The 17,953-nt window shown below is 30.5% G+C and overlaps 2 protein-coding genes across 3 annotated transcripts; one reads left to right on the top strand and one right to left on the bottom strand.

Moving 5' to 3' along the window:
* Window positions 1-1,648: 1,648 nt before the first annotated feature.
* Window positions 1,649-10,843, bottom strand: LOC108906423 (PHD finger protein 21A-like). Of its 2 annotated transcripts, none has more exons than XM_018709659.2 (8): window positions 10,405-10,840; window positions 10,162-10,194; window positions 9,996-10,061; window positions 7,386-7,522; window positions 7,068-7,329; window positions 4,592-4,847; window positions 4,137-4,316; window positions 1,649-2,009 (listed from the first exon to the last, which is right to left on the bottom strand). In XM_018709659.2, exons 1-8 carry the CDS (start codon window positions 10,510-10,512, stop codon window positions 1,789-1,791), a joined length of 1,263 nt encoding a protein of 420 aa, XP_018565175.1. In that variant the 5' UTR covers window positions 10,513-10,840; the 3' UTR covers window positions 1,649-1,788. The 2 variants fall into 2 exon arrangements, with proteins under 2 accessions (XP_018565175.1, XP_018565176.1); XM_018709660.1 differs by having other exon boundaries at window positions 1,917-2,009; window positions 4,103-4,316; window positions 10,405-10,843.
* A 1,873-nt stretch (window positions 10,844-12,716) lies between these two features.
* On the top strand, window positions 12,717-16,643 carry LOC108906419 (menin). The gene is made up of 3 exons (XM_018709654.1): window positions 12,717-13,735; window positions 14,193-14,713; window positions 15,619-16,643. Exons 1-3 carry the CDS (start codon window positions 12,723-12,725, stop codon window positions 15,933-15,935), a joined length of 1,851 nt encoding a protein of 616 aa, XP_018565170.1. The 5' UTR covers window positions 12,717-12,722; the 3' UTR covers window positions 15,936-16,643.
* The last annotated feature ends 1,310 nt before the right edge of the window (window positions 16,644-17,953 follow it).

Raw genomic sequence — 17,953 nt, 5'->3', positions numbered from 1 at the left:
ATATAGCGATACTAATAGGTCTGGAAAATTAACTGCTTTTATTTGTAGTTTGTCCTTATAAATAGTTCTTTTTCCAAAATAAAATTAACCGTTTCCGAGAAGATAAAACACGTTTAATGTTTTAGTAAAACTTTGTAGCGTAACAAGGCAGGAACGATTAGAATAGTTTAGTGTTTTTTTAGTTTTGCGGTTACATTCTTAGTCGTCAACGAACAGTAGAATTTTCCCAATCTGGGCAGCAAACTTTTTATTTAACTTTAGTAGCCACTTTTCGTAAATTTCAATTATCATCCACGCTTTTTTGTTGTACCAAAAGTTTACGTTTGTCATTGTTGTAAATTCCTAAAATATGGCATGTATTTTCCCGAAAAATTCGGGTTAAATATCAATTTGAGTCCTAGAAATATTCAATAACGGAGTTATGCTGCGTGCTGTTTTAAAAAATCGTATTTCGAGGAAGACGTTTTTAAAGTTTTGAGATAGACGCTAAGGCTATACTAACGTACTTTCTTTTGAAAATGAATTGAACTCAAACTCCTAACGATATTTAGCAAAAGGTAAGTCATTAGACTGTACCCTTGTAATGTGCTTCAGGTAATAGACAGGTCCGGCGCCAGGGTATTTGGCAAATGAAGCAAATATTTGCTTGCCGCCCTAAGGAAAAATATATACAGGTTACTACTGTTGGAACAAATAACAAATTTATTAATAAAAAGTTATAAAAAATAAAAAAACTATATAAAAAAATATTTTACCAAAAAAACAAACAGAAATTACAAGAAACATCCTATAAAAAATAAAACAAATATTCCAATAAATCCAAAAATAAAAAATATTCAATAAAAACAAAAAAGATACTAAATAATGTCAAACGAGATCTTTACACATATCAACTTTTCTACATTTTTCATTAACAAAGTCTTCAATAATATCATCGTAAACCAAATTATTTGTTATATCTGTCTGTGCCATGGTTGATCGTAAATAATTTTTTATAATTTTTAATTTTGAAAAAGAACTTTACCGATTGTCGTCGCCACGTTGTGCACTGTAGCAGTTGTGTCGTGTTTTGCTCGAAATTGTAATTGTTCCTTGTCCTTGAGACAAATGCGGCCAGCGCGGCAGTGACAAGTTTAGTGCGAGTAAACGAATAAGTACGAAGTATGGACTAGAATATGTAAAAATCAATAAAAAAGTAATATTCTGAAGTGGAGCAGCTATCGGTTAAATTCTTTAATGCATTCCCTTTTCAATATGTGTTTTACAGTCCAGTCCAATAAAATCTTTTCACATATACACATTCTATTACTGTCCCGTTTCGGTATAAATCAGACATTTTTGAATTATTTTAAATGTAGCAACTCATATGAATGCCTAGAACTCACTAATAAAGGCATGCCTTGCTGTGCAATACAAACCTCACAGTCCCATAGTCCCATTACCATGCTACCTTATTTTTGTACTAAAGGGACAAAGACTGTCGATAACCCATAATTTTAAACTTCGTCATGTGTCGTTAATGCATGATGCAGTGCTATCGCATATTTGCGGCATGAATACCGAGATTCATAAAATTTCACATTTGACAAAATGTGATTAATAATGCGATTTTTTAAATCAAATTTACTGTTGTCGGTTGTGTATATTCTTTTATTATAATTCAATTCTGAATAAAAAAAATAACATTTTTGTGATAATTGTATTAATATAAAATGTAGTTATACAAAAACAATCAGTCTTAACGATATAACAAATATGTACAAATTACGTCTACAATATAACATTAGATCATGAGTCGCTAACCAACGGTTTCTTCATATTTTCAATGAAACTTAAAATTTGCTTAATTTTATCTTCTGTCGTCTGTTGGGTCGTTAATAACTGGTCCTGTTGTGTCTTTTGATTTTTTAAAGAAATCGTCAATTGTGAATGGCGATTTTGGAGTTGCGTCAATTCCGCCGTTAAATTTTGTTTTTGTTCTTCCAACTGTTGCTTTTCTTTCAATTTTTCTAAAAAAAAAATACAACGTTGTAACTACGCAAAAACATAAACGTTAACATGAATAATTTTCTAGTGCTGAATTTAAATTTAATTTTGAACAGAGGCACTGAAAGTTAGTCTTTGATTGGGTAAACGACTGGCGACTTTAATCATTTTTAAATTTTAAATCTGATGTTTTATTACGCTTACCATATTTACATTTTCTTTGAAGAATGTTGGAATGTTTCTTTTATTCCTAAATAGTCTCTTTACTTTTAATGAGAATTTTAATAAATGTCTCCTCTTAAGTATCGCTAAATAGACTTGTTCTTTTTGGTCGTTTTAAATTTTTTACGGTCATTTTTTAATGTGACTGGTCGTTTACTATTTAAATACAAAAATTAAGATTTAAAAGTCTGTTTAAATTAAATGGAATGACAAATATTAAATTAATTAGGTGCCCCATTTAAGGCTATATAAAAAACCTTTACAATTTTTTATACGTTTTTTAGTGTATTTTAGTGTATCCAGGAGCCTTTCATTTGAAGAAGGTCGACAAATCTCATAAATTAAACTCAATCAGCGCCATCTTTTGAGAAAAATGTAAATTAAACTGGTCAAAATTTAAAAAATTTTACAAGGGCTTTACAGTCTTTAGTAGGACGCTATACAGGGTGATTCACAACTTATCCAAAAAAATTTAGGAACAGACATGGCATGAAAAATAGAATCAATATCGTAAAAACATTTATGTAAAATTCTTATACATTCCACCAATACATGGCTGGACAACTGTAGTCTCTAGATTCATTTGCGTTGTGCTCTTTACGCAATGCGCATGGAGAGCCACGTGGCCCCAGACGAATACTCAAATCCGATTTTACAATTAGTATGAACGCCATTGCGATAGTATTTACCATAGTTTTTTTGTAGTTAGTGTCAAAAATGACTTACATGTATAGCAACTCCGAGTTGATGGATATCGTTTTAATTTATGATGAATTAAAACAACATTTGTGATAGTTCGTAGAAACTGTGTAAGAGGGGTCCTAATGTGTTTACACGTGGGTAGACAAAAATTTAAACAGTTGTTGTAACATTAGGTACGTCAAATTATTTTATTAAGTAAAGCTGCAAATTAATTTTATTAATCAATAATAATAGCGACAAAAGCAGTTGAATTTGCTGATACAAAATATTTAGTTGTTATAAAATTCTATTTATTTCTTTCCTTACGAAATTCTTTCAAGTTTTTGTCCGTTTTTTATTACACTTCGCCTTGTGTTAGGTCAGGTTTAAGAGTGGACCAGTTTCCAGTGCCGTGCGGAAGTGTATTTTTAAAATCATTTTCGAATTGCCCTTTTTGATTTTTTTTTACAAATTTTTTTCTTGGATAAGTTCTGAATCACCCTGTGTGTATATTCAATATTATAGAGGCAACTTCTGCTGTGGTTTTTTAATACATTTTTTTTAAACTACAGCACAATTCCCGGATAACAAAATCACTGCTATTGAAGAATTTGTATACTCAGAAGAGATAAACGGATAAGTACTGTGCTACACTGTATATTAAAAATAATACTGTACTTAAATCCAATGTAATTGCAAAATATCAGTTAAAAATATAAGTAATATTGGGTGTTGCCAGAAAATAGACACTTGCAGTTATTATGAGGTCGATAATTCACAATAATGGAAATATTTTTACTATTTCGTTTGTTACCTCACACACAGTTCACGACTCAATTAATCAATTAAGAAATATATGAAATGTGGAAAAAATTGCGATTCTTTGATGAAAAAAGTATATACGGGGTGCAGCTTCAAGTGAGGGTCAATTTCGGAAATTCTTTTGACCCTTTAATTGTTTGCATTAGTGTATTTAAAAATGTTCATTTTTGAATTTTGAAAATACCTCTGATAAAATAAATAGAAGGATTTAAGAGCATCAATTTTAAAAGAAGAATAAAAAATCTCGTTCTAGATTTAGAGGTCCCAGTGGAGGTTTTTTATATAAGACGTTTCTGATCCGAGATGTGACACGTAATTACAAAACAATGTCTATCACCGGGCAGTGTCTATTTACTGGCAACTTTCTGCATAAAATTATATTTCAACTCACAGCACAGAGACAACCTTAGAGGATGGGTTCTAACCTGAAACTTCGGATGGAGTCACATAGGAGACACTCATCCCGGAAGGCACGTTTAGGGAACCAACAGTTTTTGTTTCTTTGCTGATACATCTCGGGCATTGCCTTGGCGTCTGAGCTAACGGACGATTGTGGCAACTGATGTGGAAACCGTTCGAACAAACCTCGCAAATGGATAAAGCACCTGCAAGTGTGTAAAAAATACAATTTGTTCAAATGGATGTCCTAGTGTGTGCAATATTGTTGGAAATTTTTTTCTGTTTTCAAAGTAAAGAGGAAGTGATTCAATGGTACTTTAGGGTTTCACAGAAACTACTAAATAAAAAAAAATTATGACATGCCTGTTTTTCGACACAAATTTAACTTTCAAATCGGAAATTTTTGCTTTTGTTTATTTTTTAGTAGTTTCGTTATATCTAAAATCTCGTCAAATTCAAATCAAAATGGATGTAAACCTACCTGGTTGTTTACACGTTATGCATGCCCTGGAGTCTGGAGAGGAACTACCAGGACTAACCCTTTCTATTATAAGGCCACTGGGCAAATTAGGAATTGTCGGAAAAGAATTAAAAATTGGCTTAATAACATTTGTCTCTGATTTAAGACCAGAATGTGTTGAAGGCGGAGGCGATATTCGTTCTTGCTTTCTCCTGACCGACTGACGAGTATGCGGGGGTGAAATAGGTGATATTAGGAATGCATTACGTTTACGTTTCTGTAAGAAAAAGACATAGTAAGTAAAACATTTTATTCCTTTTTTATTCAGTTTTATTAGTTTTCTGCGAATCTAAATATAATAAAGACAAGCATAATATATTTTTCTGTTAGGATATGCAGTTACCTGATGTTGTTGTTTTAAAATCATAAGGAATCCGAGTTAACATTATATTAAAATAAACTTGTATAATTTGCGTAGAATGCATATAGTGAGAAGCAAAAAGTACATACCGGGTTTTAAAAAAGTTTGGAATCCCCCTCTATCTCAGAAATTACTGCTCAATAAAAAAAAATATTAGGATAAAAGTTGCAGGATTTTGAGTGAGCAATCCAACGGTGACCTTGACCATGAACTTGAAGGTCATTTGGAGGTCAAGTTGAAAATTTTAAATGGAACCGTACATTTTCAACTTGACCTCTAAATAACCTTGAAAGTCATGGTCAAGGTCATATCCGAACGTAAAAATTTCCATTATTTCCATTTCCAGTGTTAAAAGTATACAGTTCCATTTAAAATTTTCAACTTGACCTCTAATGACCTTCAAGGTCATGGTCAAGGTCACCGTTGGATTGCTCACTCAAAACCTCGCAACTTTTGTCCTAATCATTTTTTTGTTTGAGCAGTATTTTCTGAGATAGAGAGAGGTTTCAAACTTTTTGAAAACCCGGTATATAACTGCATGAGACGTTCCTGAGGAATCATATACAGGGTGTTCCACCGGGAACTGCGATATATAGGAAAGTACTGCTCCGAAAAATTAATAAATAACAAACAAATTAAAATAATTTAATTAAAAATCCCCAGGTATTTTTATTTAAATTTTCGGCAAAAACTATTCACACAACAATGATTTCACAACTAACTTGACAAATATCATGTTATTTTAATTGTTTTGGAGCGTTTTTGGTCATGGCCAATTTGACAACAGGTCTGATATGAGAAAAACTGTCCAAAAAATAGCAAATTGTAAATATCTCTAAATGTAGTAACGGCAACCCTAACAATGATTATATGGCTTGAAAGGAAATTTCATTCTGCATACCACAGAGTAAAAAAATACCGGGTGTTCCATTTAAGTTAAAAAAGTTATAGGTATACCATAATATAGTGTTACCTATGCCCTTTACAAATATCAAAAATCCACTTGACATCACGCTCTTGAAAAGAGTTACTAGCATCTCTGCGGACCCTTACATCTTCAAATTTTTTCTTAAAAACTAATTTCTCAAAATCTATAACTCCCAGGTATAGGGAAGATTTAATAAAATGACCCTTAAATTTCACGTAGAATACGAAAATGCAATAATATATAGGGTGTCCCATTTAAAATAACGAAGTTGGTGACTTCCGGTATATGCTGGAGAATTCTAGATATTTTAGTTGTGGGACATTGCCATGTTGCCAAATTTTCAAATTTTTTGGAGCAGTACTTTCCTAGATATCGATCGACGCAGTTCCCGGTGGGACACCCTGTATGTAATCAAAATTCAAAAGCCCTAAAGGATTAAAAATGGTCCTTATTGAATAAAAAATTGATTAACATTTTTATTAATTTTCCAAAATTTTAAACAGCTCTATTTCCAATCTACAACATTAAATGTTTCTTGTGAAAAAACACATTTATTTTTTTTAGGGCACCCTTGAAAACCGTAAAATTTACCTACTTTCAAGAGGTATTTGAACACATAGGAAAATTTTGTTTCATACAAATGTAATGTGAAAGACGTAATTTTGTCGTTTTTTTTTAACTTAGATTATATGTTTCGATCCAAATAGTTACTCTGTGCAGTAAAATTTTCATATCAAAAAATTAAAATATTTTTATTAAAAAAAAATTATTTATATTTTTCAATTGCTTCTAAAATTGGTTTACGATCAATTATTATTTATTTGATCCAAATAATTACTCTCAGCAGTAAACTTGCACATTAAAAGATTATAGTATTTTTATTCTTACTATTAAAAAACACTATTTTTTTTTTTCAAGCCGCCTTCAAAATTGATTTATGGCCATAAAACTGATTCTAAGCAACTTTATTTAATAAAATTTTATGATATATTTTTTAGGGCCACTAACAATACAATAATAATTTTTAAATACAATACAATTGCAATAAAAAAGGAAGAAAATTTTATGTAACCAACCAAATGCAATGAATTTACTACTAACTGAAGTATATTTTTCTAAAAAATAAAAAAATAATAAGCCATACATACATTGTTCGTCAAAAAATCCCAACCTTTATTTCCATACAAAAAATGTGGGTTTGCTGTGCTACGTCGCTTTCTTTCAGCTCTTTTGTTCTGCATTTCTTTATAGACCTCATGAGTGGCCAAACTGAAATAAGTAAGGAACTCAGACTGGCTAACATCATGAGGCTCGACTGGATTTTGATGATGTTCCGGTGAGGAATGTAGAGAAACATTTTCGATGGACTCATCAGAGAAAGAAGTTGCAGAAGCTGAGCGTGTTATAGCACTAAAAGAAATAATCATATATTAATGGCTATACCTTTCATAATAAAATATACTTACATGTTTTGTTTCCTGGCACGATTGAGAGCATTAGTTAAATTGAATCTTCTTTCTTCAATTCCATTTTTTATAATATTGCTTTTCAGGGACTTCTGATATGCTTTATACTCTTCTCTTAACTTTTCAATTACATTTTTCTGTAAATGCAAGTATAGGTTAGCCAGAAATACAAATTTTGATTCTGCTTGAAAGAATTTTATGATTCTATTTTTTTTTTAAATAAATTGTGGTTTCAAATTTCAGGAACTGTATGCTGTTGCATATTTGTTATTGTTATACAGGATGTAACTAAAATGTTTGACCAGACTTTAATGGCGAATTCTACAATATAAATTAATAAAAAAAGTTCCTATAAACATGTACCTTGAAATGCTGCGTTTCGATATACAGGGTGAAAGTTTAAAAAACAATTGTATTTTTTAAATTTCTACACAGACGAGATGATAATATTCAAAATTGGAATGGAGTGTCAGTTCTCAAACTATACTACTATACCGAAACAGAAAAACTATGTATATATATATTTTTGTTGAAAATAAAATTTGCATTCAAAAATAATTTTTTTTTCAATGGTATTTCATAATTTTTGAGGATACCTTATACTACTACATCACTGGTTATATGGTTATATGATGACATTTTACCTATTGTGTACAAAAAAAAAATAATTTCAATATTTCCATTTGTTCAGAGGACATATAATTTTTTGTAGCACCCTGTAACAAAAACAATGGCTTCAAGGGCAAATATTTGTATAAGGAAATATTCATAATGACACCTATATTCAATTTCATATTTATAAGAAATTATTTTTGTAAAAGTGACATTAAGCAGAAATTTTCGTTTATGCAGTAATTGCATCTTCAGAAAGCGAAAAATATCCTAATCCCAAAGCAAATACGCTTTTTTTGGTGATCCTTGAGCAATGGTTTTTTTCAAAAATTTTTTCACTTAGGTACAAATTTAATTTAGGATACAAAAAAATTTTGGATTGGAAACTTTTGAAAATTTGCTATATTTTTCTTATACATGTTAAAATCCTGTACACAATTACAATTTTGTTATTTCATATAGAATTCTTAGTTAATTTTTTTTATGTTGAATAATTTTAAATTCAACAATTTTACTTTTTAATTTTATAGTTTATAGTCTTTAACAAAATAAATTGTTAAATGACTATTAGAAACGTATACATATATTTCGAGTGCAACTTTATTGATAGAAGTTTTAGCGTGCATCTGCGTATTCTTATTCCTCTGCGTCAAATCAATAACGTAAAAAACATTTCAAATGATATCATAATAAAAAATGTAGTGATACTGAAGTACCTATCTATTATTAGAAGAAAAAAAAAATTACATGTGTTTAAATCTCAATCAAATTGTTTAATAAAATTCGAGGAACCTTATCCACAATTATCTCATACCTATAAGTACGTGGTAAAAAGTTTTGATAAAATCATTGATACCTACATAGATAAAAATGTATTTTCATTTGTTAGTTTATTACCCAGTATATTACCGTTTATATTGTTTTCTAATAAATTGTTGTGAATCTTTTATTGTACGGCGCCCAATAAAAATATAGCAATAATATATCTACCACGTTCATTTTTACATAAATATGTTTTGAAAAAGTATAAACTGTAATTAATACGAGAAATAAAATATATAAAAAAAACTGCCACGTATTTTAATTTTAATAAAAACAAAAGAGGAAAAATTTATGAACGTATTATTCCTTATAACCTCAAAAGTTAGTTGAAAAAATACATGTATCAAATAATACATTTTTTAATCTAATAATCATACCCTTATATATTATTTTAAACCTACTTAATTGGTTTATTAACATAAAAATTAGTTTTAAATTTTTGACATTAATTTACCACCAACGCAAATTTGGATAAAAAGTGAATGAATATATTTATAAGAAATCTTGATATCAAGTACCTACGATTTATTAAATTTGAAAGCTCCCTAGATAAGTACAATTATATACAAAGGTACTTTATTGCAATTTTTTCTAATTTTTTTTTTAGATCGCGCTGGGTAACATATTTTTGTGTATATAAGTAGTACCTAGGTAGGTACCTAGTTATCAAACAAAATATATTGATGAAGCTAATTGCAATTCAAAGTTTATGATTTAAGTTAGAATTCGTTAAATATTTCATTCAATTATAAGACAGATGCTAAAGTTATTTATAGATTGGCAGAGAGAGAGAGAGATAGAAGAACTTGTTATATTTTCTATACTACCTATGTAATAATTTTAAGATATGGAAGTTCTTGAACAATAAACACAAATATAATTTATTCAATTTGGTATATTATAAATTATACTTAAAATAATGTTATTTGAATATTATTTTAGAATGTGAGGGAAACAAAGCAAGTAATTTTGACACATTCTGATTGTCTGTGTTTATTCATTGTAGGTTCATCTACCTATACCTTTAACTTTAATGAATAAACGAATTTACTAATTCCTAAGTTCCTTCAATGAATGAATCTCATTAATAACAGACTAATAAAAGATAGGTATGCCCATACCTACCTATACTTAAGTATTACAATCTAAAGTACAGTAAAAAAAAATATTTTATACCTGTTCCAGTCCAATTATGATAATTTGTTCCTCAGCTTGATTAACTTCTTTCTGTAGATCCACATTCTGTAGCAAAATTATTTATTATCTAAATTTATTAGCGTCTATTTCGTAAGAATATTAAAATGACATTGTGTAAATTATTAAAGATTAAAAGTTTACTTACATATGGATCTGCTTTTAGTTTAGATAAGCAATTCTGAAAATAAAGATATTATTTACTATTAGCTGTTTAATTTTTCGAATAAGTTTTAAAATATTGGTAACATTTTTCAAAATATTTGTATCACGTTTTAAAACAATATAAAGTCTCATAATGTATCTTTTGTTATCTGTTTAAAATTATTCGTTGGTGAAAAGAGATTACAAATGTTACGTGAAGTAAAATTAACAACGTCCGAAAACTTACCTGATGATTACGAATTGCACATTTTAACTGGTTTTGACTTAATTCGATGTCACATTTTAGTTCTTTCGATATTTCCATCCCGTTTAATTTATTCTGACAGTTAAACATTTTTCAAAATAAATTTCAATAAATACACTTTCGTAATCACAAGTCAGACTCAATTTACTTGGCCGGGTACTTTAGAGAACGAGTATGAGAGAAACAATTTCTGAATGCGGCGCACGCTGCAAACAAATTTCACAACTAGAATTCAATATTCAATAAACATACCCTCTACGGAAGCCTATTTCACACATCAGTTATTATATTTTTTATTAGTATATTTTTTATATTAATCTAATACCCGTTTTAAAAATTCAAAAATTAAACATTAGAATTTATTTCCTTGACGATTATTGATAACACGTTCGTTAGTTACCGGCACCGTTCGAAGTTAGACTCTTGCCATGTAATTTGTACTAGAGGTGGAGCAAACTACGAACGCGAACCGTGTGCTTTTGTGCATGTAACAAAAGTGGTTGTTCATAGGGAGGGGAGGATATAACGATGTTGAAAAAAAATATCCATAACAGTAATTAATAATATTAGTTGCGTATGTGCAGATTGTTAAATATTATTACCCTATTAGGAAACGTTTCCGTAATAAGTATTTTTTTTAAACGAATGTTTCTTATAATTAAATAAATTTATTTTAACTAAAGTTAACTGATAAGTACCTACATCTTGTATCTAGGTATTGAATATTTGATTGGGCATATAAAGTGCATTAGAACGGAACGATTGAGACACTTTTCGATGATAAGCTTATGCACGATCAAAACACAAATTAAATCAAAATAACGTGTGATTTAAAAGAAGACCAATTTATCTACCTACAGACAAAAAGCCCCTGAAGATTTATGCCGTCGAATGTGGTTTCACGAAATATTTTGTAATACCACAGTAAAACTGTTTTAATTGGAAACTTTTTAATTGGTACACGTTTTCTATTTGAGTGTAAATATTTCTTGAATAGATATATAAGAAAATGACATACAGAGTGTTATTTTTTTGGAGTCTCCGCCTTCTTACATTTAATAACACCATAAGTTTTTTTATAGAGGTTTATGGTTATCTATCTGGTTACCGCTATATCAGTTTCTTATATTTATATTCTAATAACATACTGTTTTCCAAATAAAACTTCCAACTTATTTTCTGCCACAACCCGATGTACTTGTAGATAAATAAGATCCAATACCTATCTAGTTTAAATACGTACAATTTAATATCTAATTATATCTATCTAACGAAGTAGGTACTGTATTTGTAGTGATAAAAATCGTATTGCATTGACTGCTTATGCATATATTCTTAATCAGTAGCAAAAAACAAATTTAAAAAAATGAAACCCGAGTAATGTGTTTTACAAAATCTTTAGTTAATTACTAATTACTGTCCATCGTGATGAACTGTATGAAATATAAAAATAATTAAAAAAAAAATGATTTTTTACATTTTTTGTCACCTAATTGTAATACTTTTGTAGATCTTCACTATTTAAGTATTTAAAACTCAAGTTGGTATGAATTTTGCTAATGGGTAAGTATTTTGGTTTTGATATTAATACCTATGGTTACGTAAGCGTGTGTATAACCACGTATAACCACCAAGTAGATCACTTTTCGTTCTGTGCGCAGTTATTAAGCCTCGCTTACAACACAACTTGTTCGCGCAAACAAGTCGCGAAGAGATTACGTCAACCAATAAAGAAACGAATGTTTATGTGCTCGGGAACTGTTCATGATCATCTAACGGTCTCTTTTCAATGTATGGAAAATTTAATCAAAAGATTATCACGAACCTCATATGAAAAAAGGCGTATACTAATTAGTAAATAAACTAAAAGAACAAAAATTCATCAAGAGAAATAGTTATAGCAATAATTCCAACTAGGTCGCTTTGTTTTAATATAATTCGCTCAACAAATTGATGTGAAACACAAGAAAAGTAAAGTTAACCAAGTTAGATGAGGTTTCAGCAGCCAAAAAATCTTAAAAGACGCTATTAGTGACAGTTTTTCTTGGCGCCAACTGTTTACTAGCAGCTTGATGTTGATTCGTCTGAAGTGTATTATTAGTCTTTGGTATATTCTATTTGGGAAGAAAATTGTGTCAATGGATCAGACATTTTGGGAATACATTTCTGTGGGTATTGGGTATACTACTTTAAGTGTTTTGTGAATTTAAGACGATTAACAAAACATAACTAGAAAAAAACCTTTTGCACCTTCCGAACGACAGGTGACAGCTGACAGATGCAGAATGTAATAATACGACATGGCGGGTTTTCGGGACATTGATAAAGCTTTATTTCCTATAAAAAGTATAAACACAGTGCTACAGTTATTCAAGCAACAATTGGAAAATACGTGCGAACCAGATCTTGCCTTACTTTCAATTGTAGTAGGTGTAATAGAAAATTCATTGACAAGCCGGTCTAATGCCGCGCTTCAAGTTTTCGAACCAATTGAACAAAATAGTTTACCTATTTTGGAGCTGGAGACGGTGGAGACTTTGTACAACAAATTTCATAGTATTATGAAAACTGCTGTAAACTTCAATAAAGCCAAAATTTTTGCTACTAGAGATTTAGTAAAAAGAGTTTCAGATGTTATTTGGAATTCATTAACAAGAAGTTATTATAAAGATAGAGCACATTTGCAGAGTCTGTACAGTTATCTAACAGGTAGTAAATTGGATTGCTTTGGTGTAGCCTTTGCGGTTGTAGCTGGGTGTCAAACTTTAGGATACAATGATGTACATTTGGCATTATCAGAAGATCACGCCTGGGTTGTTTTTGGAGAACACGGTGTTGAGACAGCAGAAGTTACATGGCATGGAAAAGGTAATGAAGATAAACGAGGTCAAGAAATTGGGAAAGGTGTTTCTTCTAGGTCATGGTTATATGTAAATAATAAACCCGTAATATGTACGAGACAAATGGAAGTCGCAGCGCTAGTCTCAGCCATCAATCCCTCTCTTAACTCTACCCATGATGCTTTTGAAGTGTCTCTATTACAACAGGAACTTTTATGGCTTCTGTACGACTTGGGCCATTTAAAAAAATATCCCATGGCAATAGGAAACTTGGGTGATTTAGAAGAGATCTCTTCAAAGGAAGGACGGGTGCCTTGCAAAACTTTGTTTGAAGAGGCAATAGCATCGGCCAGAACATATTATAATAACCAACACGTATATCCTTATACCTACCAAGGAGGTTATTTTTATCGTAACAAAATGTACAAGGAGGCCTTCGAAAGCTGGGCAAACGCAAGTGATGTAATAAGACTGTAAGTTGTACTCCTATATTATTAATATTCTATCGTATCCACCAATATTGTTGCAGCACCCTCTTACTTAATTTATTTAAAAATTAGTTAAATCAATTTTATACTATGGCATAATTTTTTTATACATTCTTCAGTGCTTAGTTTGCATTGCAACCTATTGCACAATACTTTTTATAGTAGAATACTAATCTTTAAATATGTAAATCTTTTGGTTTTATGATGACAGATTGGTCAGATTGGTTTCCTGTTTTATGATGGAAATAACTTTTAAATAAAAAACCATAATTTCCCTTTTATTTGTATATTTTAATAATCATTTATGTTGAAAATTTAGGATCACATTTTAATGTTTTTTTTTAAACAGAAAGTTTTGGTGATAACTTGACCACCATCTAAGATGGTATACACTACATTTGAGTAGTTAAGTATTTAATAACGAGTTATATGTATTTTGTAGGTATAATTATTCTAGAGATGATGAAGAAATATATAAGGAATTTCTTGAAATTGCAAATGAGTTAATACCTCACATCATGAAGGTAGAGAGCTCAGGGTTTAGCGCCAATACAATTTTAAAAAGGCCCGAGTGCTTTGCGAATCTCCTTCGATTTTACGATGGTATATGTCAGTGGGAAGAAGGAAGTGCCACTCCTGTTTTACATATAGGTTGGGCTAAACCACTTGTGAACACTATCTCTAAATTTGATGCAGATGTTAGGGCCCAGGTCAATATCGTATGTGATAAATTGGAAGAAGAAAAATTCTCTAAGAAGAACGGTAGTTATTTTAATAATAACAATAATTATGACAAAGAGAATGGGCCGCATAATAACGATGTTCCAAGTTCCAAATCATCTAATGATGCAGAGCTGTCGACATCTAATTTCCATCCAAGTCTTGAGGCATTAACAGCAGCATGTTCGGAAAAAATTCTGAACCCCGAGTATCTTCTTCAAGGAGATGGTTCACCTTTTGTTGGTAAGATATAATCGCAGATTTCAAGTGAAAGTGTTTTATCCTCTTCTTTTAAATTTGTACCCATAACTTTTTTGTTTTTTTTTTATTCGGTATAATATATCTTGATTTGATTGACTACTCTGTATTAAAACAGTGCAATATATATATATTTCACGACCATATTCAAATAATAATTGTTGATAACAGATTATATGTAGGAAGGAATAATTATTAGAGATTTACTATTTTTCGTTGATATTTAAAATAAGCAGCTGAATATAAATCTGAATTTAAAATTGTTACCAAAAGTAAAGTGACGTAAAATAGTTAATTCGTGCCCAATTTTTTTTAAAATGCTCTAGCAATCTGTCACACCCTCTGTCGATTTTTTTCGGGACCCATCAAAATTTCAGTTGAGAAACGTCGATATAGTACCTATTTATTAGTTTTCAGTTTGCTTATTATATAATCCCTTTAGTATGGTGTTATTTTACTGTCTCTTAGAACATTGTTACAATCGAACTACACTGTATGTCTTGTTTCCTAAATCGTAAGTTCCGTATATTTCATTTGCAGACAGAATAAAAAATGGTTGAAAATTTTCTTGCTATTTACAGTACATTTCTTTTGCGACGGCAAGACTTGATTCTATCTAATTCAGGTGTCAGGCATCTTATCAACTAATCAGTTCATCAGTTTTTTTATTGCCTAGATAATTTTATTAATTAAGAACGTGAATATATCATTTTCTATTACCATTTTTTCAATGAATTTATGCAAATATATCCAATTTACGTATCGTGGCATTCCCCAAACATTATTATAACAAAACGGAGTAAAAAGCAGATATAAATAAATTTGGTCAAACCCGTAATTTATTTTTAGATCTTTTGATCTTATTATCTATTGATAATGTTATATCATAGGTGGGGATGATAATTCTCTCAGGAAAAACGATGATGACAATGTAAATGAAAACAGGGAACAACAGAATGGAAAACCCAGCACTTCTAAAGAGGAACTGGAGACAAAGTCTGTAGAAAAGGAAGAACAAGTTGACAATAGACCGACAATCATTCTACGAAGTCAGAAAATGAAACAATTGAAAGATCTGCTACTGGCCGAAAAACTAAATACTCATGCAATATCTTTGCATCTGACAGCACAATCTCAGGTACAGATAGGGAAGAAAGGTAGGGGTGATACAGACAATGTTAGACCTAAAAGGGCTCGTAGAGATTAAAATATATTATATACAAGAGCAAATTTCAATATCACTAAATATAGTACTTAATCTGATTAGTAATGCAGGACATTAAAGAGATTTGTATAAATATTTGTGTTTTTAGAGGGATGTTTTTACCAGTGAAATTTAGTACATACCTTATATGTACAGGGTGATCGATATATCATGGGAAATGTGTTTTTATTGAAAACGACTGAAAATAAGTGGTTGTAAGACATTTCACATTTTCCTATACAATTAATATTGGTATATAAATGAAAAAAATAAGAAATAGGTCCACCTAACGGTGCTAATTATTGTATATTCAACGCTGTAGGTAATTCTTGCTCTGTGCATACTCGGCTCCGGAAAGGGGCAGTTGGTATTACCAAAGGCTTTCCTTGCGTCACATTCTGATAGCATCTTCTAAGAGAAATTTCTTCTTTAAAAACGAGTCCCCGCCGAAAATTGACTTCTTCAGTGCGAGAGAGATACTCGAAATAAAACTGATGTTTAGACAGAGATGGAGACAAACGTCAGTGAAGATGTCAAGATAAATTTTGTCTTTAACGCTTTTTCCTAGCCGGTTGACCAACGTGTCGTTATTTTGCCATTAGACAATGGCTCTGGTCTTTTAAAGACTATATTAAGGAGGTTTCTCTGATTTGGAATTGACAAATATTCATAAAAAAATTAATATAGGTGAGCTTATTAATATGAAGAAAATCCTCAAAAAAAATTATGACTAGTTTGGATACTTAAGAGACGAGACATTAATAAAATAATTTTTCTTTCCACTTAGAATGCGCAATAATTGACGAACAGTTTCCACAGCAACTTGTATAAATAGGAAACCGATATCTAAGGAACCGTATGACAGTTCGTAGAAATCGATTAGGTACTTGTAAGATACATTATTTATAATAATTCTCCTTGAAACTGCTGTCGTTGACTCAATATACGTGATAACGGCAACGCAGCAGTTCTGGACGAAGCGTATTATTTGAAATTCGCAGGTGTGACATATGATGTATATTTCAGGCTTAGTCATCCAAACAAATAGAATGATCGAGCGCGAGTAAGCGAACGCCGAGGAACGCCTAAGGTCCGCGGTATACCTTTGTAATATATAAATAAAATTTGTTTGCCCTTCATTTAAGCGACAACCACTGAAAATATAACACCGTTTTCAGAATTGCATTTCCTGACATATATCGATCACTCTGTATCTAAATGAATTAATTTTTAAATAATTGATTGACTTAATGGTGCTATTATGAAGTTTTTTAAATTTGATTTGAATGTTTTAAAAGTAATTTTTATTTCCTGTAAAATTTTATATCATGTAGTCTGTGTAAGTACAAAGAATGGCTGGATCATTCAAAATTCTATGATATACCTAGTTGTACTTATTAAAAAATAGATAATAAGCGCAAATTATTTATTACTTTTTTCCTAATATTTTCTACATTACTTTCAGTTTTTTTTTTAGTTAATAGGCTCGTTTAGTGAATTTTAGTTTTAAAGTAATACGCAAACTATGTCGATTCTGAAAATTTGAAGTAATCCAACACGTAGTTTTTAAAATGTACACGTTTCATAATGCCTCAAATCGGATTGATAAAAACTGTTGGTAAAGATATTCAAATTGCAAAAATTGTATTTCTTAAACAAATCAAGATATCGAGTTGCAATATGAAGTTTGATCAAAAAGTAAAGGGGAATTGTTAATTTTGCTTTTATCTCATCTATTGTTGAAAAACGTCCTTTGAGTATCCATTTGAGTTTGGGAAATAGGAAAAGTCATAGGGGTCATGTCTGGAAAAGAGAATGGTTGTGGAATCACAAGGGTGTTGCGTTTTGCCAAGAACTGTTGGATAAGCCAAGCGGTATGTGCCGGTGCAGAATCCAAGAGTTGTTTCTCATGATTTTGTTGTTTTCTCCTGATGCCTCTTGCAAATTGTGTAAAAGTTGTAGGTAGAGGTGTTTTAAAATCTTATGAGCTTTGACCTTCATATGCGCAGAAACATAATCCC

The sequence above is a fragment of the Anoplophora glabripennis genome, unplaced genomic scaffold (assembly GCF_000390285.2).
Source record: "Anoplophora glabripennis isolate ALB-LARVAE unplaced genomic scaffold, Agla_2.0 scaffold47, whole genome shotgun sequence".
NCBI classification, from domain to species: Eukaryota; Metazoa; Arthropoda; class Insecta; order Coleoptera; family Cerambycidae; genus Anoplophora; species Anoplophora glabripennis.
Note: the sequence above shows the minus strand (reverse complement) of the source record. Positions and strands in the feature narration are given on the sequence as shown.